The sequence below is a fragment of the Pithys albifrons genome, chromosome 1 (genome assembly GCF_047495875.1).
Source record: "Pithys albifrons albifrons isolate INPA30051 chromosome 1, PitAlb_v1, whole genome shotgun sequence".
Taxonomy (NCBI): domain Eukaryota; kingdom Metazoa; phylum Chordata; class Aves; order Passeriformes; family Thamnophilidae; genus Pithys; species Pithys albifrons.
The window spans coordinates 70,312,966-70,337,360 of NC_092458.1; the positions used below are offsets into that span (position 1 = coordinate 70,312,966).

The 24,395-nt window shown below is 41.6% G+C and overlaps 1 protein-coding gene across 1 annotated transcript; it reads right to left on the reverse strand.

Annotated features, from left to right (window-relative positions):
* Positions 1-6,451: 6,451 nt before the first annotated feature.
* FDX1 (ferredoxin 1) lies at positions 6,452-23,693 on the reverse strand. Its single transcript, XM_071554525.1, has 4 exons — positions 23,356-23,693; positions 15,818-15,942; positions 12,427-12,556; positions 6,452-8,655 (listed from the first exon to the last, which is right to left on the reverse strand). The coding sequence occupies exons 1-4, from the start codon at positions 23,523-23,525 to the stop codon at positions 8,541-8,543; spliced, it is 540 nt and encodes a 179-aa protein (XP_071410626.1). The 5' UTR covers positions 23,526-23,693; the 3' UTR covers positions 6,452-8,540.
* Between the last annotated feature and the right edge of the window lie 702 nt (positions 23,694-24,395).

Genomic DNA, 24,395 nt, shown 5'->3' on the forward strand with positions numbered 1-24,395 from the left:
ATAGTTCTTGGGGTTTTAATTGGAAAAAATTGTAATTTCCCCCCCCCCCCCCCTTATAGATCATATTGAGAAATTGTCACATGTGGGCAATACTCCTGGCATACTGGAGCAAATGAAAAATGTTAATGAAAACTGGTTTATAATGTACCATGAATTATTTAAGATATTAAACCAATGAAGTCTGTGAAAACACACCAACTTTCAATACAGTCCATTTCCTCAAAAATCTGGACAAGTTTGGCAATAAATTTATCACACACACTAGAAATTTTATGCAATAAACTTGTCCAATGTACAAAGTTTGTACAGTTCCCTAATCAGGTACACAGTGGATTGGAGTGGGTGATCTCTGAAGGTCCCTTCCAACTCAAACCTTTCTGAGGTTGTGTGACTCCCAGCCAAATCTCTGGGGTTTATAGACCTCTGTCTGTCATTTTGGGAAACATTGCAAGATTAAAAAAGATATTTTACAGTCTGTGCTCTAGAGAGATAATTTTAGTATTTACCAGATTTGGAAAACATTATGAACAAGCTTACCAGAATTAAATGGTATCATATGTAAACCAGCAGAATTGATTTTCTGCATATGAATTTTAAATGAACAGATTTCACTGTATGAAGAGAAATAGAAAAAGAAAAATATTTGAATTTCACACAATTTTTTTTTTAAAAAAGAGGATTATTTTATTCAGCAGTTTATCTCACATTTTCCACAAGAAAGTGGATGTGGTAATTGAGAAAATAGCCTGAAATTCAGTTTGAAAATCAAAAAGCTCCCAGCCAGGACCTTGACAAGTTGTCAGCAATAGAGACTTTTGTCAAAAGCCCTAATAACAAGGCTATGAAATTAGAAAAAGAGCACTGTGACATTACAGATGGCATCAGATCCGTGGATAACCTGGTAGAAAACAGCAAAGCAGGCTCCAGATTTCTGCTGCTTCATCTCTTCAGAAGAAAGCATGATAAAGTTTCAAGGAGCATATCAAAGTCAATAGCAGTTAGAAGAGCGAGCCCTGCCTGGCAGAGGCAGCATGCAGAGGATGCAGCCCCAGGTGAAGCTGCTCAGCCATGAGGTTTCCTTGTTGTCACTAATCTTTTGCTGTGTGCTCAGTCATCCAATGCAGCTCCAGCACTTTTGCAGCAGGAGCTTTGACGAAAGCCACGCAGCAGAAATGTGAGGTTTTCTGGCATTGCACGTCTCTGAGAACGCATCTGATCCACAAATTCATTCAGCTGCTCCTCTATGGCCCTGGGCACTGAGCTGCAACTCAGCATCATGCTGGGATCAAGGCCTGGGTTCCTCCTACAGCTCCTGGGGAATGGGAGAGGGTCCATAGCCAGTACTGAAACACAAGGATGTGGCACTGGAGACAGGAGCTGCTCCTGAACCCCTTCCTTTTTACCTTCGGCAGCTCCCAGAAGGCTTGTATTTCCACCAGAAATTTACTCTACCAGGGATTCCAGGCACCATGGTTACTTGGAAAGTAAGAGAAATCTGAAGAGTATTGTTATTATTGAAATGAGCAAAGCTTGCTTTCAAGGCAAATATTGAGTTGTGTGGTATAAAGGGAATTTTTGCAGGATACCTGATTTCTCTCTGCCAAAGAAACACCATAAAAAGGACATAAACTGAACAGAAAAAAAATCTGAACAGATGTACCCATTGAGTGAGTGGAAGTCATGAGAAACTACAGGCAATGGAGTGGGAGGGAAACAGTCAATAAATCAGGAGCTCTCCAGCAGAAGCAGCGTAGGAGGTAACAGCAGAGAGGGCTGAAAGATTAGTGCATACACCGTGGGGCCTGGCCAGGTGGTTTATTTTTATTTCTAAATATTCAGCATTCTCTGGAAGAAATATTGTGGTTTTCACTTCTGAAATAGTACTGTGACTTGTATCAAATATAATTTGTTTCAACATTTTTGCTAAACCAAAACATACCAGTCTCTTTATTTTGGAGAGGTGAGGAGCATGAGGCAAGGATTGGTTAAAGAGTCTTTTTCTTCTCTCAGTGGATTTGGGTCAATTTTTTACAGATTGAAACCTGCTGTCAGAGCAGCATCCACCCAAACTTGCTGCCAGGAATGAACTCCTTGCAGGTCTCTTTCCATCCTTGAGGGTGACCACGAAAAGGACCTTCCTACGTATTTTTGAGTGCTTTCCAGATTTGAAAGAGAAAAAAAACCCTATTGGTCTGGGAAATAACATCTCATTGCAGAAACCATGAAATACTGCCTGTGTCTGCATTGGGCAGTACACTGAGTGCTGGGGCAGCTGTACTTGCACTGATTATACTGCAGCTCAAGCTAACCTCAGGATTGGAGCTGATTTTTCAGTCATTGGCAAATGATTTGGGGAAATGATTTTGCCAGAGTAAGAATTTCTGGCACATGACCGTCAGAGGAAGTTTAATGTTACAAAATTCTCGTGATCTAAAGCCATTAAGGAGGCTCTTCAGGTGGAAGGAAATGGAAATGGATTAAATGTATTGTATATGGTGGCTTTATGGCAAACCAGGAGCAGTGCAGTGCTGGGCAGTTGGCAGGACTGATTAACCAGTTACATAAGCAGTGAAATATCATAGCAAATATCTGGCAGTTGCTCTGTAATTTTATTCTAAGAAATAGCTCCTGTTCCCCAGTAATTGGTTTTCCCACTTTATTTCGGTGTGCTGCTGTAAAGGTCTCTGATGCCCTGTGCCTCCTTTAGGTATTTTTACCTCCAAAAGTAAGTACTATGACAGGGAACTCACTAGACCTTTCCCACCCTTCTTATCCAAAGACAAAACTTGATAAAATGCAAAATAGTAGATAATAAAGACCAGCAATGAGGTTTTTAATGTGAAGCTCACATTCAATGTTCAGATACAGGCTGACCGAGTTGGAAATATATTTTCTATATACATCACTCAGCAGAGGGAGATCCCAGTCTCCTGAGATTCCCTGACAGCACAACATTCACCCTCAGGGCAGTTCTACTTTGCCCTCCCAGCCCTCTGCCTCAGAGTCCTGTGGTGCCCTCCTCCTTTAAGGACAGCCCTAGAAGGGCACGAAAAATTCAAGGGAAATGACATTGATTGTTTTTTCTTTCCCATGCCAGGACAGAATGTGTTTTTCCTAATTTTCTGACAAAAATCCAATGCCTGTGATGATCGTAAGAACTCACTTATGCTGGAAGGAAAAAAAATGCTGATAGCTGAAGCAGAGATTCTCCTGCTCCAGCCATCCCCTGATGTGCTTCCCCCTGAAAGTCATCAGTCCCTGGAACTGAACCACAGCCTTGAATGAGCTTCCCCATCACTCTGAGCTACCATATGCCTCGTCTCTGTGACACCATTTGTTTTCTTTTACTGCTGTTTTCATCTGTTGTTAAACATTCCTCTGAGATGACACCTTCTACCTTTATCTAAAGCCAAAACCCATTGCTTGCTCCCTGGGTGGTATATGTCTGCCTCTGTCCTGGATCCAAGAAGATGCAGCTGCAGCACTGTGATCTTGTGTCAACTCCCTCTCCCTCTTTCTCCCCTCCAGTCAGTTTTTGAGGAAGGCAATGCCCGTGTTCTTCCAAATCATTACTCAAAAAGCCTATAAGCACTCATCAGAAGAAAAGCTAGTGCTGGCTTACCTGTGCAAGGCAGGGCTGTTACTCAAGGAAGGGTAAAATGAAAACAGGCTGCCAACCCACCTCTGAAGCTGCTCAGATGCACTTGGATGGAGTAAGAACATCCAGCTTATCTGGGCATTTGTTGAACCAAAACTGGATCCTTAAGTAGAACCATTTTTCATGAAACACAGCCTGAAAGAGAAACACCATCCATAGCCTGGCATTCCTTCAGTGAGAACTGGCACACACGTCTCCAAACCCAGAGATTTCAGCCCACCAGCTGCCAGTGGCATTTTGCTGCCAGAGGGAAGAAAACCAATTCAGCCATAGCTGCAACCCGGGTATTACAGCCACAGGTGGCTGCAGACTTCCTTGGAGTACCTGGAAGAGGTTACTTACAGGGTAACAGCATCCCCATGCTGTTATCACTTCTCACATGCAATGCATCCATCCTCTCTTACCTGCTGCAGTGCTGGAGAAACCAGGAGCACAAATGTCCCACACTGAACAGTGTTAGGTTATGTGGTCCATGGCTCATTGCCATGAACGGAGGCACCACGACAGGCAGGGGAACCCAACAGCCCCAACAGAGGTGGCTGACCCACTGACAGCATTGCTTCCAGGATTGTCATGGGGAGACACCAGTCCCAGGGCCAACGGCACAGGCTCCCAGATGGAGGGTGTTGCCTGCAGGGCTGGGGGCTCACGGGACAGATGGCTGGAGCCGTGTTTTCTGTCTGCATTTCACCGATGTCTGTGTGTCTGTGCATCTGTCCGTCTACAGGACCACATGCTTAGCCTTGTCGCCGGCTGGGCGCGGGTACCGGCGCCGGGGCAGCCCGGCCCGATCCAGCAATAGCTCTTTCCCACTGTAACACCAAAGACGCGTTTCTCTCACAGCAACAGGCATCCCAGCCGGCTTCACAGCAAGCAGCTTCATCGGGAGCGCGACCTGAGCTGGGCTTACACATTCAACTGCTTCAACATTCTGCGCTGCTCCCACACGCGAATTTTAATGCCCACTAGCTCTGTGCTGCAGGGATTTACCACCTGGGGTCAGCACCAGCCGAGAGAATTTCTGGCACAAACCTGCTCTTTCCCAGAAGCGGGAAAGCTCCTCTGTATCTCAGCAGACCTGAGGAAGGTCATACCAAGCCGGTTCAAACCGCTTTTTAAACTCTCATCTCCAGCAGACGCGAGGGACGCGCCCGAATGCCTGTTCGGAGAAGGCGGCGCTGTACTATGGAAGTGGGTAGGCATAGGGAGGAATCACGCTGCCTCCACTGAAGTAACACAGCACATGGAAGAACACAGGCTGTGTAATGCTCAGAATAGTGTTTTCTCTGCTGGGCTGAGGTCAAGGGAGTTTGCGGAACCACGGAAGGTGGTCTTGAATATGCTTCTCCGAGCACAATGAGGCAACAGCTCTCAGATTAAGAGTTTACCCACATTTCAAATGATAAATCACTGCTGGCTAGAAATGACTTTTTAAGGCATTTTAAAATTTTTGATTAGTTCACATCAAAAAACCAGCTAACTTCATAAAAAAGCAAGTGGATTAGAAAGTAACCCTCAGGGTTACTTTTAATGCTTGTTTTTTTATGGCTGGACCACGCTGCTTGTCACTCTCCTGGCAGCACAGTAAGGAGAGAAGAAGCACCAAGGCGCTGCAGGCTACAGCAGCACATGGATCTAACACGGCCATCCACAGAGAGAACAGCCCCTGCCATGATGCAGGAAATTCCCATTCCCCTTTTGCTTCTTTTTCAGATCATTTGAGGAGAAATCTTCTAAAGCAGCTGCAGACTCTTCAGAGAGTTTTCTAACTCAGTGACATCTTGAGCATCTCTTCTTAGACAAATGATTTTTGTCTACCCTATCTTTGTACATCACATTGTCCCTGGTGAGGGCAGAACACAGGCTGTAGAGAATCCTTCCCTGATCTCTCCTGGACCTTGAGCAGGACAAGCACTGCCCCTTTCACTGCAGTTTTTGGACACAGCCTTTCCAGCTTGCCTCTAACTGGGATGTCATTTGAATTTGGACATAGCTGCCTTTTATCTTTGGACACCCTGTAGCCAAAACGAGTGAACCTTTAAGATTTAGTTTTGTTGTCTGAAAAGCCAGAAACTGCCTGGAGAACTTGCCTTTTTTGTCTCACCTGACAGCTTGCAGTCCAGACAACAGGAACATCTGACATACCGTGACACAATGATGGGGGAACGTGAGGTGCACCCTTCCTTCCCCTCAGACATCACACAAACACACCACACGTCACACAGGTGGGGACTGCTGGCTTGTGCCTGTGATTTAACAAGGTGGAGGGGACATGACCCAGACCCACAGACCAGCTCTGCTGCATTCTTGGAAAAGCAAAGGGATGCTTGTGGCCTGGCTTCCTCACAAAGCCAACCCCATCCAAAGGACCTTTCTACACCCAAGCAACAGAAGACAGCACACCCCACCACTCCCCTAATTCACTGCTTGTGAATTAAAGATCTGTTTCAGCACCAGACTTTGAGCATGTGCTGTAAACTAAACTTTATAAGCAAAAGAAAAAAAGTCAGTTTTGATTTGCTCATCACTTTTAAGGGGGGAGAGACAGGAAAGACCCACTGACTCGATGTTTTAACAGAGAAAGGAAATGGTTTTAGAAAGCAAGTTACCTGTAATCTTTATTCGGACAAGGAAATAAGTATGTATCCAATTAGTTTTCATGGTATAATTGTGTCACTGCACAAGAATTCATACTTAGGACTGGGATGTCTACCATTAACTGTTAAGTTCCACTTTTCAGCAATAAATACATCCAATGGCTTAGAGAAGAAAGAAAAATCCATACAACCATAATGTGTCTAAAAGAGGTCAAAAATAATATTTATTTGCAAATCATTTTGACAACAAACTAGTATCTCCGAGCTGTGCATTTGGGGGACTGCAAGTCAGTTCCTTTGCCTTCTGAGATTTCCATTTGCATGCAATATGGGATACCTCTAGAATTCATTATGAACTTCAAAGTGTCCTTTTTTGCCTTGCTGTGCTGAGTAATTCCTTTCACAGGCACACTATGGGAGAGTCAGTCTTTGTAACAAGAAGCTGTCACAGGAAACAGGTGATGAAACAATCTTGGCTTGGAAAGAAAACTGTCACATGAGGGCTGTTTCACATTTGTTTACCACAGTGTTAAGCACTTCAAGATTCCCACAAGAAGTGCTGTATGAAAAACACCCCAAACAACCCAATAAAATTCCCCTGTAAACCCAAAACAAAACCCAAGAAGATTCCCAAACTCATTAAGTATGAACATTTATCCCTAACTCTCACAGCTGTACCGAAACCTTGGGTTTCTTTTTGATGTTAAGAATGCACAATACATCAAGCTATGACCCCAGTTGCCTCTCCTGGAAGATAATGAGCAGTGTCTCATGTAAAAATAATAAAAAAAAAGGTCAAGATTTAATAATGATTACTGTATACAGATGAGCTCAGGACAAAGGAGGAATCTCTTCAAGCTGAGCAGCCTGGCTAACATCAGACTGCCTCCTGCACAAGCTCAAAACTGAGAAAGGGATAAAGATTTCAGAACAAATCTTATGTTGACAAACACTTCCCCATTCAACCTCAACTCAGCCATCTTGAGAGAACAGCCAGAAGTTGACAGATAAATTGCAAATCCAGTGGTTATGTTCTCTCATTAGACATCTCCAAGGCTTCACTCTTCTAAGCCCTGTGTATCCCTGTATTTGTGGTGTAGTCAAATGCAAATTCTGTTGAGGTTTATTGACATCCGATTTGGGCAACAGTTAAGCTGCAGGTGCCAAAATTCTGCATCAGCTTGTCCTGGTTTCACCTGGAAGAGGGTTAATTTTCTTCCCAGTAGCTGTTACAGTGCTGTGTTTTGGATTTATAATTAAAATAATATTTATAACACACTGGTGTTTTAGTGTAAACATGGCTTAGCAACAACGAAGACTTTTTAGTTCCCCACCCCTCTCCACAAGTGAGTGGGCTGGGGGTGCACAGGGAGTTCAGAGGGGACACAGCCAGGACAGGTGACCCCAACTGACCAAAGGGATGCCCCAGACCAGACAGTGTCACACTCAAAATGCTAAACTGGAGGAAAGTTGGCCAGGGGTCACTGCTCAGGAGCTTTCTGGACATCAGTTAGCAAGTGGTGAGCAACTGCACTGTGCATCACTTGTTTTGTATATTGTAATTATTTTATCCTTATTATTGTTGTTTTCCCTTCTGTTTTTGTCCTACTAAACTGTCTTTATCTCTCACTTCCCCCCCACCCCATCCCAAGTCTATCTCCCACTCTGCTTTGGGTGGGGGTGGGGGCAGTGATGTGCAAACAAATGGCTGTGTGGTGTTGGGTTAAACCATAACATGGCACCCAGAATGAGTTTAGCAGTATTTTTGCAAGATAAAATTTGGTACATCTTACCACCATTCCAAAGTTTGGAAAATTCCTACCCTGAAAATCCACTATTTGCCGAGGAAGCATCATGTTCACTGAAAATGTGAATTGGCTCTTTAATGACAACACTTCAAAAAGACTCCATGAAGTCTTTTAAGTTTTGTCTTCTTATATAACCAGGTCTGAAACCGAGAAATACTACGGGTTTCTTTAGGAAACGTCTTGTAGAAATGATCCAGTTTCCAAATGTCATTAAATGTTTTGGCAAAAAAATGTTATATGAAATCTGTAATACAGTTGTTAATGTTTATAATCTGATGATTACTTATAAGAAGTATTATTGCATTTTAAGCGTAAAAATATAAGAGGTTCTATAAAGAAAATTAAAATAGCATTAATCTAATATTGATAGTCATATAAAATAACTCACAATTATGTAAGTTTCCGTATTTAATTACACATTTAAAAATAAGTTATAAAAATAATTACGCTTCTTTAAAACCCCCAAGGTATTTTCTTTTAGGAGTTTTTACTCATATCTACTGATTGTCTGGCGTCAGCAACAGCTTCTGGTACTCGAACAGTCATATCATTCATTGATTTCTTCAAGCAGATTTGGCAGCCTAAACGTGATCTGTAGGGAAACATGACGTTGTTAGTACTGGCCCACCAGATGTCTCATAGCATTTACCCCCCTTATGCCTCCAACATTGAGGCATCCCAAACATACCATGGATTAGAAATAGCCACTCTAGTGTGTGGCCTTAATCAAGCCCAGTAGCGAACCCCACACATCAACACAAAGGTCTGTATGGTAACAATAATGATTTCTGTTCAGCATCAGAGTTCAGTACATTGGCAAGTAATACACCGAGTACTTCTGCTTGCTGAGACAATACATAAAAAGGGTGGCCCTTCCATTCAGTGGGTCACTAGCAAGTCAGTCAAGGGTATTTGGCACCTCTGAAAAGATGAAGGCAATGAATCTGAATGAAAGCCTCAGAAAAACCACAGCACAACCCCCCCCCCCCCCATCCAGGGTCCAATGTTTTCAAACGAAAAAGCTCAAGACTGGGTCATTACACCAGAAAAGAGTGAAAAGACAAGAAATACGGGAAGGAGAAGGATAAAAGGATAAAACACTCAAGCCACCTGAGGAGACGCCATCCTTCATTTTTCTACCTTCCTAGCATGAACAAAAAAAAAAGATAATGCACGTAAGCAATTAAAATCAGAAGCTTTAATAGAACATCAAAATTCTGTAGACATCACAAACCACTTTTATTGCTAGGATATTTTTAGTTCAGTGTCCATATCTTGGTACTCAAGTATAGAATACTGGAAAACATCAGCAAGGATGGGCAGTGTCCTGTAGCACTAGCGCCTGGGAAGACACCAGCTGACAGCCTATTTCAAGAATGTAAAAGTTACCACTCTTCCATCCACCTCTCCACATGCATTTCTCTGCACCTTTTAACGCCAAACCCAATCGCCTACTGCTCAGTAGCACAAGATCCTCACATCCTCACTGACAGTTATTGATATTACCACAGAGTAGCACAGCACTATACACAAACCTTACTCTGTGTTTTCCCAAGTCTTCCACAAACATGCTCATTAAACCCTAGCACCAATCACTTTTAGATCACACTGTTGATCACATACTCTTATCATACTCTACCATGTTACTTTTTCTTAACCAATTACTCACCCTTTACAGGGCCTTTGCTCTTATCTTCTTATCTTATTGCAACTCAAGACTTAAAGGATTTGTAGACCTAAATAAATTACATGAACTGCAAGATCTTTCTTCATGGTTCAGTGACTTATCTGAAGAACTCCCATATCTGCTTCATCCCTCTACAAAACCTCTGTTCAATTCTTTCCTGTTGAATTCGACCCACAGTAGATAGTATAGAAAAGCAACAGAGACACAAGATTAAAGTGCCCAGTATAGAGCTTCAGGATTCTCTTCACTTTTGATCACCTCATTTTAAAAGTTGGGTTGCTACCTTCCCACTCCTTTGATGTGGAAGCGTTTTTAAACCAACTGCTTAAGCCTTGCAGACAGCAGTTCAGAAATGCCATACTGAATTCTTATAGAGCTCCTGGTGAATTCTACCTAGTTATTACCATTTGTTACTACTCATTTTACTTATCTGCTTAAACACTACTTCTACAGACACATCAGGAAGATGAAGGAAGATCATGGAATACTCCAGGAAGCCCTCTGCAAAGAGACCTTCCAGTACAGGGACATCCCATAACATCTCTAGAGACAACAACACAAAGGAAATTTTGCTTTTTCTATTTTAAGTGCACCTTCTATATCACTCACCAGCTCTTCATGTAGACAGGTTCCTCCTTCTCATATATTAGAAACAGGTATTTTTCTACTTTTTGGAAGCTGTTTCTCAGCTTATTTTTTGCTTCAATATTCTTCTTAAATATTTAACTTGGCAGAGTTGGATTCCCCTATCTTACTACTTTTAATAATCTCTACTGTTCTGCAGTTAATCAAAACTATTTCATTTTAACCTTCATAATTAATCCATCATTTTAAAAAACATGACTTCCATGGCAGTTGCTACCTGAAACTTTCCCAAATATAGTGTCACTGACAAGAAAAAGCTTTTAGCCTTATACTTATGGCAGAGCATAGAAGTGCACCTCCATTACAAAAATTTGTATCAGCACAGGAGCCCAGGTAACCTGCAGCAAATACCAGTAACTTAAAGCTCCATCTTCCAGAAGAGTCATCCTGTCACACATAGAAAGGTCCTTGGCCATAGGAAAAACACATGATGCTAGGAAAACCTAATAGAAGTAGCAAACATCTTCAGAGGGTCTAAAACTTAATTTGGTATGAAGAACTTAGAGAGAAAATAGAACCATTTAAACAACAGGCTCTGGATTTCTACTGTTATTGAATTATTCAGTAAAATCTCATTGTTTTAAACATTTAACTAAAAGTTAGCCAAAGAAAAAAGGTTTTTATTAGATCACTTGCCTTCAGAGCTATTTAGGAATTATTTTGGCCCTTAAACTAAAAATTCAGGGCAATTACAGTAAATGGTAAGAGCAAATTAAATTCACACTTAACGTGCTTATGTTTTTTTCAAATCTGAAAATGGGTTTTTGTGAGATGGGCAAAAAGAATGAAACAAAAGAAGCTGCAACAAGTATTTTGTAGCTTGACTTCTTTGCCTTTGCAACCTCCCACAAAAGTTCAGATTTGTCTGAAGTAAGAAAGTATATTCTTATATAGAAATTATGTGTATGGGACTCTCAGTATTGATATAAGGAGACAGATGAGTTAACTCAGAGCACTTCTTTGCAGAGACATAAAAACCTCTATGCTGTACAGGCCAGCTATAAAGCTTTTGGTACCACTGGAAAGATTCTCAAAACATCAATAAGCAGTTGCACTGAAGGGTGAAGAAAAGGGCTTATGAAACCTTGCAAGGCACAGCTGCCTCCTGCTCATGTGGGCATGGTCTATGATCAAGGAAGTAGAACAGCCCACTAGAAATGGGACTGTGACGAGGATGTGACACCCTAATTACCAAGACATGTGATGGTGGGGGGGGGGGGGATGCAGAACAAAGGGTTACTTTAGACTAATGCTAGTCTAATCCTAATGCCTATCAGCAGTCAGAGCACACTTCGTGATCAGTTTCACCCAAAAGGGAATCTGGTTTGTGTGCACGGAGAGCACTCTGATATGAATCAAGGCATTATGAGTAGGTTACACTGACATACGGGACAGTCGTAGGGAAGGCTTTGGAGGAGGGATCTTAACAATGTACATTAGTACCAGAGAGGTTGTGGAGTCTCCATCCCTGGAGATATTCAAAAGCCATCTGAACATGGCCCCTGGGCATCGGATCTAGGTGGCCCTGCTTGAGCAGGGGGTTGGACCAGTTGACCTCAAGAGGTCCCCTCCAAACTCAACCCTTCTGTGATTCTGCGAAAAGAAGATCTGACCAAACCCTAAAATACTAATGTAAACACATTCATAAAATTAATTAACTAGCTACACACTAACAGAGACAAAAACAGAAGGGAAGAGAAACAAGTACAAGAAAAATCACACACAGGACAGGAGCAGCAGAGCTTCTGTTGAAGGAGCTGGGTTTTCAGTCATACTTTAGTATCTAATGTTTTTGCACCAGGCACCTCTGAAGACAAGTACTGGCAACTGACACTTTTTAGTTACAAAAGCAACACTGACATCTTTTAGTATGAATTTGGATAAACAGTATTTAAATTTGTCAGTCCCATTTCTGTAACAGAATCCAGCTATTCCTTGAAAGCTGATTAAGGTGCTCCAAGAATATTGGACTGCCCTATCTGCAAATCCTTCTTTCCATTCTTTGGTGCAATGAAGTGTTGGTTGCCTTACGTTTCTGTGAGGCCATATGCCAGGTCCAGCATGTCCATCTCTTCATCAGTAATTGCATCTAGTTTCTCAAATATGTGGTCTTCAAATATTAAATGGCAAGTTGAACAGGCTAGTGTTCCTTCACATGCACCTAAAGGGAAAAATAAACCAGGAACAGAAAATCCAAGTTTCAAATTGCAGCAGAATTTCAGAAGAAATCCTACATATGTGTTTGTCTCATACACGAAGTCTCTGTTGATTAGTAAAATTAATGTTTCATGTAGCATTAGGTGATACTTACTCTGCATTCAACTGTCAATAGTATTTCTGCAGTTCCTATAATGGTAAGATTTATTTAAATGTTGTAATTAGTTAAAATACTTCACTAATTCCCTTTCCACCATGTAGAGGAAGGGAAGTTTTCTACTATAAGAATGCAAAAGCAGACAGTATTGTCAATCAGCACTACTTGATTTATTTCCAAGGCTGATCCTTCTTATCTCTCTTTCCCATGGTTTTGAGGTGGTTTTCTCCAGAAGTTTATCAGAAGATATCTGCTACACATAAAAAATTCCTCAGAAATACATGAAGGAGGGATTTTATACTTGGTATTTCTTCTCACTCAGCAGAACACTAAAAGGCAGTCAGGACAGTGAGAGATGGTTTTATCTGTGCTAAAGAGGCCTATATATATTATGAGTCAAGGATCTAGTAATTTGCTGGGGTTCAGCTGACCAAGTATCAGCTACCCCTACATGCTACAGCAATTAGGTCATCACAGGACAGTAAAAGCTAGGACAGTAACAAATTTGTCACTGTATTGGGCTGACACCAAGTTTTTCACATTGTTGAAAAGGAAACATGCAACTTCAATGCGTGGGGAAAGGTTGAATATTGTGGAAACTGGGACTGGGGCACAGAAACCTCAGGTGCTGATTTAAATTGATAGGAGAGAGCAGGTAACACATAAGTCAATTTTCATTTATTTACTCATTTCCAGGGAAAGCAGAACCGAGAATACTGTGATCACATCACCTTTGTACTCATTATGGAAATAAGGGAAGGAAGATTGCATGCAAAACCACTGCTATGAAAAAACAGTGGAATTTATCATCAGACCACAAGAACCATACAGAAAGCACAGGATGCTGTTACAGGCAGTAACAGTATCAACAGCAGATATTCAAAGTGAGAATGACACTGTACTAGAACATTTGATTTTTAAAATACACCACGTCTTCAACTGCACATGAAAACGTAAAGTTTAAATTAGGAGCCAAATATAAAATTCGTCTTGTCAGCAGTTTAAGGATCTTGAATGTTGGGAAGGTGAGGGAAGGAGCGAGGCGGGAAGGAAAGAACACTGTCCAGTCTCTTTGGACAGTGGAAGGTCTTTCCACAACTGTAAAGTCAGCAGTAACAAACAAACAGAGTGCAGACAAATGACTCAAAAGTTTTGTAAGCCTTTATATAAAGATATTTCTATTACTATTACTGCACACGGGATGCCCCCTAGTGATAGAAGCAAATAGATAAGGCTTACATTTTACTTTTCCCTCATTATCTTTATTCTAAATACAGAACATGCATTATTACTGCATTATTTCTCTGCCCTAGAATGATGTTCATTAGCAAGTCATTATTGACATGAGACTAGCATATGTCATAATTAAAGATTCTTACAGGATTCAAAATTTTTTTTCAGTTTGGCTTCTGTTTATTGACAGCATTATTTTTCCCACTTTACCACAATGCCTGAACACAGCTAGTATTTACACAGATAACATTTACTGTAGGATACAAGCAGACCAGCCATAAGCCTGAGTCATTTTTAGCAAGTAATACATAAAGCTGGTTCACCCAATGCATAACATATTTTCAAGAGACAATTCCTCTTCCCCAGATGTATGCAGCTCTAGACGTAGGAGTTGTCTCAGATACTAAGTATGATATTTCAAATCACATAAAAGATTTTATTGCTAGCAGTAAAACTTACTTGCATTTAACTAAAATGCCTCAGATGTCAAATTGCTACAATTCTCTGCTTTTTTCCATTTCCCATGGCTTCCTGTTGCACATTCAGTCTTGCAAATTGTACTTCCACTTCCTGCTTTAGTTCTATTAATTCTTCAGCTCATATTCATAAAAACACCTCTCCCAAGGTATTTGTCATTTCCTAATACTGCTGCTTTGCATGGGCAGAATCCTACAACTTCAGTGGAACTACCTTTTAGCAATGTAGTTTAGTGGGAGGTGCCCACTGGAGGAGGCTTGGAACTAAACAGTCTTCAAGTTCCCTTCCAACTCAAACCATTCTATGATGAGAACTATGGGAAGTGCAAAAATTTGAAGAAATAGGGAGAAATTACAACTTCTTCCTATGATGATTTTAAACAGAACTCATACTACTTTAGAATTTCACCAGAGCATTGGTCTCTTTCACTCCAGTTCTTCAACAAGAATTAAACTTCTTGCTCTTCCCTGCTAACTGACATGGATTTGGTTGTTTATTTAACTTTGCACTCAAACACTACAGCAAACTTTGCTACAAAAAGCCTGATAATAAATTGAGATAGTATGACACTACAGAAGTAACCAGACACTTTTAGAAATACATCAGTGTTGTGTTGCCTCCAGAACCATTCATAGAATCATAGAATCGATTGGGTTGGAAAAGATCTCCGAGACCATCAAGTCCAACCCTTGGTCCAACTCCAGTCCATTTACCAGATCATGGCACTCAGTGCCACGTCCAGTCTCAGTTTAAAAACCTTCAGGGATGGGGAATCCACCACCTCTCTGGGCAGGCCATTCCAATGCCTGATTACTCACTCTGGAAAGAATTTTTTCCTGATCTCCAACTTCAATTTCCCCTGGCAGAGCTTGAGCCCGTGTCCTCTTGTCCTATTGCTGAGTGCCTGGGAGAAGAGACCAACCCCCACCTGGCTAGAACTTCCTTTCAGGTAGTTCTGGACAGTGATGAGGTCACCTCTGAGCCTCCTCTTCTCCAGGCTAAACAACCCCAGCTCCCTCAGCCTCTCCCCACAGGGCTTGTGCTCCAGTCCCTTCACCAGCCTTGTTGCTCTTCTCTGGACTCGCTCCAGCACCTCAATATCTTTCCTGAACTGAGGGGCCCAGAACTGAACACAGTACTCAAGGTGTGGCCTCACCAACGCAGAGTACAGGGGAAGGATCACTTCCCTGGTCCTGCTGGTCATACTATTTTTGATACAGGACAGGATCCCATTGGCCTTCTTGGCCACCTGGGCACACTGTTGGGACATGTTGAGCTCCCTGTCAGACTCGATGATCTTAAGGGACTTTCCCATTCTAAATGATACTATAAACATTTACGCATAAATTGGAACATAATTTCTAGACACTGAATAAAGTACTCCATGAATCTACTTACCAAAACCATCTATGTCTAGATTGTTATCAACAACAACATCCAGCAGTGAATCCCCAGGTTTTCCCTTGGCTGTCAGTTTGTCACCATCGCGATTTATGAAATGGACAGTTATTTTATCTTCTGAGCTGCAAAAGAAAATTATATAACAGAATTAAAGAAATCTAGAAGTCTCTGAGCTTTATAATTGATTGAATACTACTAAACTAATAATCACTATCAACTCTAAGAGCAGAGAAACCTGAATTTTTGGCTTTTAAAATCTGTAACAGGTGCAGGCATTTACTGCTGCACATTGAACAAAGATCATGAAAAACAAAAAACCCAAAAACCTTGGATTGGGTTTGTCACTAGAAGATACATGGCATCTTGATGTTTAGCCTTTCACCAAAGAGCATCAAAGCTATTTTATTTTAGGCACAATATTTGTATTTTTAACAAATAAAACAGCTTAATTCAGTGTTTCTCTCCCCACCTTTCTGTGGACTCTTGCTCTGGATTTATGAAATTTCTATTGTTCTCATCATTATCATTTAGGATACATTGTAAGTTTTCCCATTTCTGCTTAGAGTTTTAGCTTTTTTACTTTATTAGTTTCAAAATTTAATTCTATTCTCCTGCCAAAACTGGCAAAGAATACTCCAAAAACATTCTGCTGTTTTTAGGCACAGATTCTCTTAGGAGTTTGACTTGTAAATATTAATTCTGGTGAAGCTCAAAGTTTTTACATCAGTTTCAAAGAAAGACGGTTTTGTATTTTTCTGTTTTCAGACAATTATTTAAGAAAAACTCTCTTGCGGTCTGCTTAAAAATGTCTTAAAACTAAAGCTTTTAATATGAAAAAAGAGGGTTTTGCATTCCCTATTATGTTATTTCACATGTAAATTAAAGGAAGGCTTTAAATAAACTGATGAGATACAGTTTGCTCTATTTTACACAGACTATTTTCTTTCCTATAGTAAGTGAGCAAAACAAGAAAAACTTGTTGTATGGACAGTGAAGAAATCTTCCAAGAGATGAGATACACAAAGAGAACAAGCAAAAGGTGATGCAAAAAGTCACGTTTCCATGTGAAATCCATACTTAGGAACCAAATGCTTCTTATTACCTGTACTCTGTTTACTAACTGTGGGCCTTGAGTAATCTATGGCATACAAAATATACAAGCTTGAAATCCAGTCATCCTCTGGAAAACTCTAACCTGTAGAGCTGAATATTGAAGCAATAATGAAAGTTGCCCTGCTGGAACATCACTGCAAAATTATTTTTGTAACTGGCTGTAAAAGAAAATGCATTTTTAGCAATATGAGTCCTAGCTTGTTACGAAAAACAACAAATGTTTGTTGCTGTAGACTTTATTTCTATACTTGCCACAACTGTAAGCTCAGTTGTGTGTGCCATGATGACTCATTATGATGTCATGCTCGATTGTTTTCCTATCATCCCTCAGACCATTCTCCAGAAGGCAGCCACAAGCTATTACAAACTATTAATTCATTCCAAAACTATAATTGCTGATCTGCCATACAACTGAAGCATGCACTATAATAAAATTACGAAGTCTTAGAGATGTATCTTCACAAAATGTAATTAATGACACACAGTCACCTGCGATATCCAAAGCCCACCTCCAGCAAACCATTCTGTGGGGGTCTAAGTTACCACTCTGCTTTTTGTTTTGCTCCTCTGCTATGTTAACACCTCCCACAGCAGAACCAAGGAAAAAAGCGCCCATTTAAATAAACCAGTACAAAATTCACCTCCTCCATGGGGAGTTTAAGACTGATGGGTTTAGACTGCATCTGGAAAGGGTCACATTCTGAGAGCCAAGGTAAACCACTGACAGTGCAATTTAAAACTGCTGCAGAAAGCCCTTATAGAGCTCAAATTACACTCTGATGAAATATTTCTGTCAAGATGACAAGCACAACTGTGACAGGAGACACAATGCCAGATATACTTGCACTTCTGGGCACCTTCAGTACATGGCAAGTACTAAATATTTATTCCAATACCCTAAATATACCCTTTACCCTACTGTAGGATGAGGCAATTGCAACAAACACAGACCAAGAAGCAAGATGTCTGTTATATTACTGGAACTTTCCTAAATGACAAGTCAGCTCCCAGTTTTCAAAACTCACTTTAAACTGTTTTCATGTGTGATTACACTTTAATGTAGTACAAAACCACAGCCTCACAAGAACAGTCCTGACCCCGCTGCTTTGTTCCTTCTCTCTCCAGAGCTCATACTTTGCCATGGGGTAAACTGGGTCTGGAAACAAAACTGGCTCCAAGCCAAGCTCCATAGGTCAGTGGGTGCACGAATGTCAGAGTCAGCACAGTCGGATCTGACCCTCAGACAGAATTTACACTGGTTTAGAACAGTTGTGTTATTGCAACTTCATAATGCAATGACACAACCTAAGCTTCACAATCAGACTAAACCAACCTCTTTATAGTATAAAAATGTGGGTTTGGGTGACCCCCACTTCAAATCGCCCTGCCATCATCCTTACATCAGTATTACCACAAGTCAACTAATTTTGCTAATCTGGATGAAAATTAACCATAAAAACAAAGTAGTCCCAGCTGGACCAGAAAGCAAAACTGACAAAAGTGCCACTGCCCACAACAAAAATGAGGAACCAGCAGTAGGATCCCTTTTCCAGTAGGAGCAATCTTACACTTGGTTCAGCCAGTTGTGGACCTGCACTGTGGCTGTGCTTGCCTAACTGGTGTGGGTGCAGCAAGGAGACAAACAAAAATACCACTTCTTCAAAAGTCACTGCCTTTTGCTAAAGACTGATGCAATTAATCTTTCTACAGGACCTAAATCTACCCTGATTTAAAACTGAAACTAAAATTTATTTATTTGTGTTAAGTTAGACACGGCCTTCTTAAATCATAGAATCATAGAATCGACTGGGTTGGAAGAGACCTCTGAGATCATCAAGTCCAACCCTTGGTCCAACTCCAGTCCATTTACCAGATCATGGCACTCAGTGCCACGTCCAGTCTCAGTTTAAAAACCTCCAGGGATGGGGAATCCACCACCTCTCTGGGCAGCCCATTCCAATGCCTGATTACTCTCTCTGGAAAGAATTTTTTCCTGATCTCCAACTTCAATTTCCCCTGGCAGAGCTTGAGCCCGTGTCCTCTTGTCCTATTGCTGAGTGCCTGGGAGAAGAGACCAGCCCCACCTGGCTAGAACTGCCCTTCAGGTAGTTCTGGACAGTGATGAGATCACCTCTGAGTCTCCTCTTCTCCAGGTTAAACAACCCCAGCTCCCTCAGCCTCTCCCCATAGGACTTGTGCTCCAGTCCCTTCACCAGCCTTGTTGCTCTTCTCTGGACCCGCTTCAGCACCTCAATATCCTTTCTGAACTGAGGGGCCCAGAACTGAACACAGTACTCAAGGTGTCTCTTCCAATATGATCTGGTTTTCTGCTATTGCCACCTTTACCACTCTTCATGTAGCCAAAATGTTTAATTTAAAAAAATCACTGAGGCTTTATGGAGTGGTGAAAATACTTTCAGAATTATGCATATGTAATAGTTAGACTAGTCAGACATTCAAAACACACACTGAGTAGATCCTTTTAATGAGTGGGGGACACCATAAAAAAAATAAAATTCACACCTGCACACAACAATACTTTGGCTTTATAAATTTCAAGTATCATGGCTTTTGTCTACCCAGACACTGTTTGCGTGAAGAGAAACAATCAACAACTACCAACATGCTGTGAACTAGTCACAGGCAATTAACATAAAACATTCATCAGGTCTCTGCACGTCTGAGTAGCCTTAGGATTACCAAGAACAACAAAACATAGTTTGTGTTAGCAGCATGAAACACAAATACCCCGATTCATTCTCACATAAACCCTTTTCACCAGATTGAAAATTCAATTAATCTCTTCATATGGTTGTCACAGCACTACCAGCTTTTTTATCAAGCTTCACTAGGATAATCTAAATTGAGCATACTCCAAATGCACAGAAGAGAACTGTTCATTGCTCAGTGCAAAAAAGAGTAAATACTGTAAGAATCCTGACAGCTACCTCTTCCTCCTTAAAAGAAATATCATTTTTAGTCTGAGATATTACTTCCAAGTTAAGAATCACCTCTTACATTCCTATGAACAAAACAAAGGTAACAACTGTAGCCTGGTGTTGCACATGGCAAGGCCAATTCTGTTATTTCCAGATGTTTTAATAAACAGCAAATCCAACAGCCCTAAATGCCTGAAGAGTTTAATGACTGAAACTATTACACAGGCCTCAATTAAAATACAGAAGTTACAAAACCTGAACTAATCTTTAAAGCATGCAGTAATTATGCTGTGCACCAGAAACACTGTACAGCTATCCCAACTGATACTAGTAACTACTGTTCACCCTGACATGAAACAGAAGAATAGGAAAAAATAGAGCAAAAGAGGAAATGGAAATGCAAACATAACGCCTGATGCCTCAGTGAAACCCTTGGGAACCTCTGCTCACAAGAATCACCTCAGGTAATGTTTTGCACAGTGAAGTCTTCATCCTCTAGGCACAAATACAGGTAATTTTACATATATAAACACTGATGTATCTTTTTGCTGAAATAACACTGGCTGACTATGTAAAGGTCAGGCACTAGGTCTCAAATAATACAGTGTCCAGAAATGGCTGGACTAGAGAAAACAGCTCGCACATAAATGGAGAAAATAGTATACAAACATGTTCATTTTTACCCCGACTCACTCAGTCAGATTAAGACATGGAGTATATAAACAACATATTTTAAATACTTGCTTGCCTAAGCTTTTCTGCTGGTGTGCTTGCACAGTTAGTGTGAATAAACTCATTCTGTATTCAGCTTGTTTGTGAAAGACCTGATGGATTGCAGGTCTTCTATTACTGTTAGGCAAGGAAATGTTTTCCCTTCCTAGTATTCTTTTCTCCCCTACTTTTACCCTGTTTCTTTTTTTAATACCTTTAAAAAAGCCTGACAGTATCTTACTTTTTTTTTTTTAATTAAAAGTTGCAAATCAGGGACTTCAAAATCAACTGATCACTGACAGGGTCACTCAGAGAAGAGATATGACTAATAATTTAACCATCTCACATGGGAGTCCTAGAATAAAAAGTTAAGTTTCTCTCTCCATACGAAAAGTATCTGCTGGAACAAAGACAAAGAACATCTAGGGGAAAGTTTAAAAGCAAGCTACTGAAACAGCTCTGACCATGAGGGTGTTACCCAACCCCCTTGAAAGAGGGGGAGGTGATTGTGAGTCCTGTCCTGACTCAAGGACACTTTTCTGACAGCCACGTAGACCAGGCTTTTAAAATCTGTGCATTTTAAATAGTGAAAGTTTGCTGTAGACTCTGACCTACCTTCCAATATACAGACTACCAGCCAGAAGGCTGTGCATAGTCTCTGACAACATGTCTCAAAACTATAGTTGTGGACTGTGGAATATTAAATGTCTATGGATGTAAGGCACTTTGAAACACCTGCTCATACATGCTGGTGAGGAGAGGAGGGGTTCTGCACACCTGGATCACAGAATCAATGCAGCTGGAAAACACCTCTGAGATCATCGAGTCCAGCAACACAAACCAGACCGTGGCACTTGCCACGTCCAGTCTTTCCTTGGAGAAAGATGCACAAATGTTCTTCAGCAGTGGTAAAATTGTATCAAAGGCAGAAGAGATTTTCAGTATTGGGTTTGCTATTATTACGTGCTGTATTTTTAGCACAAGCCTAGCCAGACTTTAATAGGAAACAGAAATTTAAAAAAAAAAAAGGAAAAGGAAGAAAGAAAAAGAAAGAAAAAAAAGGAAGAATAGAAAAGAAAAAAAGGAAGAATAAAAAAGAAAGGAAAAAATAAGGAAAAAAAGGGGAAAAGGAAAAAAGAAAAGGAAAGGAAAAAAGAAAAGGAAAGGAAAAAAAGAAAAGGAAAGGGAAAAAAGAAAAGGAAAGGGAAAAAAGAAAAGGAAAGGGAAAAAAGAAAAGGAAAGGGAAAAAAGAAAAGGAAAGGGAAAAAAGAAAAGGAAAGGGAAAAAAGAAAAGGGAAAAAAGAAAAGGGAAAAAAGAAAAGGGAAAAAAGAAAAGGAAAGGGAAAAAAGAAAAGGAAAGGGAAAAAAGAAAAGGAAAGGGAAAAAAAAGGAAAGGGAAAAAAAGGAAAGGAAAGGGAAAAAAGGAAAGGAAAAGGAAAAAAAGGAAAGGAAAAGGAAAAAAAGGAAAGGAAAAGGAAAAAAAGGAAAGGAAAAGGAAAAAAAGGAAAGGAAAAGAAAAGGAAAGGGAAAAAAGGAAAGGAATAAAAAAAAGAAAGGAAAAAAAGGAAAGGAAAAAAAAAGGAAAGGAAAAAAAAAGGAAAGGAAAAAAAAAGGAAAGGAAAAAAAAAGGAAAGGAAAAAAAAAAGGAAAGGAAAAAAAAAAGGAAAGGAAAAAAAAAGGAAAGGAAAAAAAAAGGAAAGGAAAAAAAAGGAAAGGAAAAAAAAGGAAAGGAAAAAAAAAGGAAAGGAAAAAAAAAGGAAAGACAAAAAAAAGGAAAGGACAAAAAAAAGGAAAGGACAAAAAAAAGGAAAGGACAAAAAAAAGGAAAGGACAAAAAAAAGGAAAGGACAAAAAAAAGGAAAGGAAAAAAAAAGGAAAGGAAAAAAAAAGGAAAGGAAAAAAAAAGGAAAGGAAAAAAAAAGGAAAGGAAAAAAAAAAGGAAAGGAAAAAAAAAAGGAAAGGAAAAACAAAAGGAAAGGAAAAAAAAAGGAAAGGAAAAAAAAAGGAAAGGAAAAAAAAAGGAAAGGAAAAAAAAAGGAAAGTAAAAAAAAAGGAAAGTAAAAAAAAAGGAAAGTAAAAAAAAAGGAAAGTAAAAAAAAAGGAAAGTAAAAAAAAGGAAAGTAAAAAAAAGGAAAGGAAAAAAAGGAAAGGAAAAAAAAGGAAAGGAAAAAAAAGGAAAGGAAAAAAAGGAAAGGAAAAAAAAGGAAAGGAAAAAAGGAAAGGAAAAAAGAAAAAATAGAAAGAAAAAAATAGAAAGAAAAAAATAGAAAGAAAAAATAGAAAGAAAAAATAGAAAGAAAAAATAGAAAGAAAAAATAGAAAGAAAAAATAGAAAGAAAAAATAGAAAGAAAAAAATAGAAAGAAAAAAATAGAAAGAAAAAAATAGAAAGAAAAAAATAGAAAGAAAAAATAGAAAGAAAAAAATAGAAAGAAAAAAAAGCAACTTTGGTAAGGTCACAACCTTTTAGAAAACTAGCCTGAGCATGAGGAGCCCTGGTTTACCGTTCGGTACCACAAGCCGTTCCAAGGGGGTTGCGGGTCCCACCGCCTCGGGCCGCAGCCGGGCCCCGGCGCAGCCCCGGCCCGGCCGCGGGGCACAGCTGGGCGGAAGGGCCCCAGAGCGCTCCGGTGCCACCGCCACGGCGAGAGGAGGAGCGCGACGCGGCCCTGAAGGGAAGGTCACTCCGTGCCACGGGCAGCCGCTGGCCGCGGGTGCCCCCAGCGCCGAGCACGGCCCGGCTCCTCCGGGCCTCATGATGCGACCTCCTTACCTGAGCACCGCCCGGGCGGACAGGCTGAACAGCCGCGCTGCCCTCCCGGCAGCGGCGGCGCTGCCATGGCCCGGCCTCATCCCGGCTGCTGGCGAGGTGGAGGAGAAGAGCCAGCGGCGGGAGGAAGCGGCGGCGGCCCGGAGGAGCCGCGCCGGCCCCGGGGCGGTCATGGCGGCGGGACGGGACGGGACGGGACGGGACGGGAGCGCGGGGCCTCGGCAGCGGTGGCGGTGGCGGCACCGGCACCGGGGCGGGGGCAAAGTCCCGCCGCCTACGGCCTCCGGCACGCCCGGCGGCGATTCTCGCAGCCGCTTACGCAGCGCGAGGCCCAGCCCCGCCTACGTAACCTCGCGGGGTTACGCAAAATGCGCGGAGGGGAGGGACCGGGCCCTACGGAAACGGCGCAGAGCGCTCACACCGCACAGCGCTCCATACCAGCCCTGCACCTCCCAGGGAGGCGCAGGGAAACCCGACAGGTGCTGAGCCCCTGGTCCGGCTGGGCCAGTGAGGGCTTCTGGTCATGGAGGTGTCACCCAGAGGGTCGTCACTACATCCCAAATGCCCCTCTGGGAAGCGCGACCTGCGGGGGGCCGGGATCCAGCTCCAGCTCCGGGCTGGGCAAGTGGTCGGTGCAACCCGGAACCCCACTGAAATAGCTGATATTATGATGGAACTCGGGGCGGTCCCGTGGTGTAAAGGAGAGCACTCTGGACTCTGAATCCCAAGGACATGAGTTCCAGTCTCAGTGGGACCGTCCCCTGGCAGTTCAATGCCTCCCTGCCATCCCATCCCGTCACATCTCGGATGCTCACTCAGCAGGGTCAGCCCCGGTTAGTACCAGGTGCTGTGACAGTCCCGAGGACTTCACTGTCACTGTCCAAGCTCGCTCGGCCGTGGCAGATGGACCTCAGGACTTAAGCGGTGGGGCCAGTTCTGCGCACGCTGTGCCTGACCTAAAAATCCACTGTGCAGGCTGGAAGGGCACACCCAGGTGGGGAGAGCCCTGCCCAAATCTGCGTTCGCAAAGTCTGGCCATATAT

What these genes read in the sequence shown, in the direction of transcription:
- FDX1 (XM_071554525.1), bottom strand. Translation starts at nt 23,525, where the DNA reads ATGACCGCCCCGGGGCCGGCGCGGCTCCTCCGGGCCGCCGCCGCTTCC. An exon ending in TCCGCCCGGGCGGTGCTCAG is followed by an intron (nt 15,943 to 23,355) that starts GTAAGGAGGTCG and finishes TTTCTTTTGCAG; the next exon opens with CTCAGAAGATAAAATAACTG. An exon ending in TCTAGACATAGATGGTTTTG is followed by an intron (nt 12,557 to 15,817) that starts GTAAGTAGATTC and finishes TTTTCCCTTTAG; the next exon opens with GTGCATGTGAAGGAACACTA.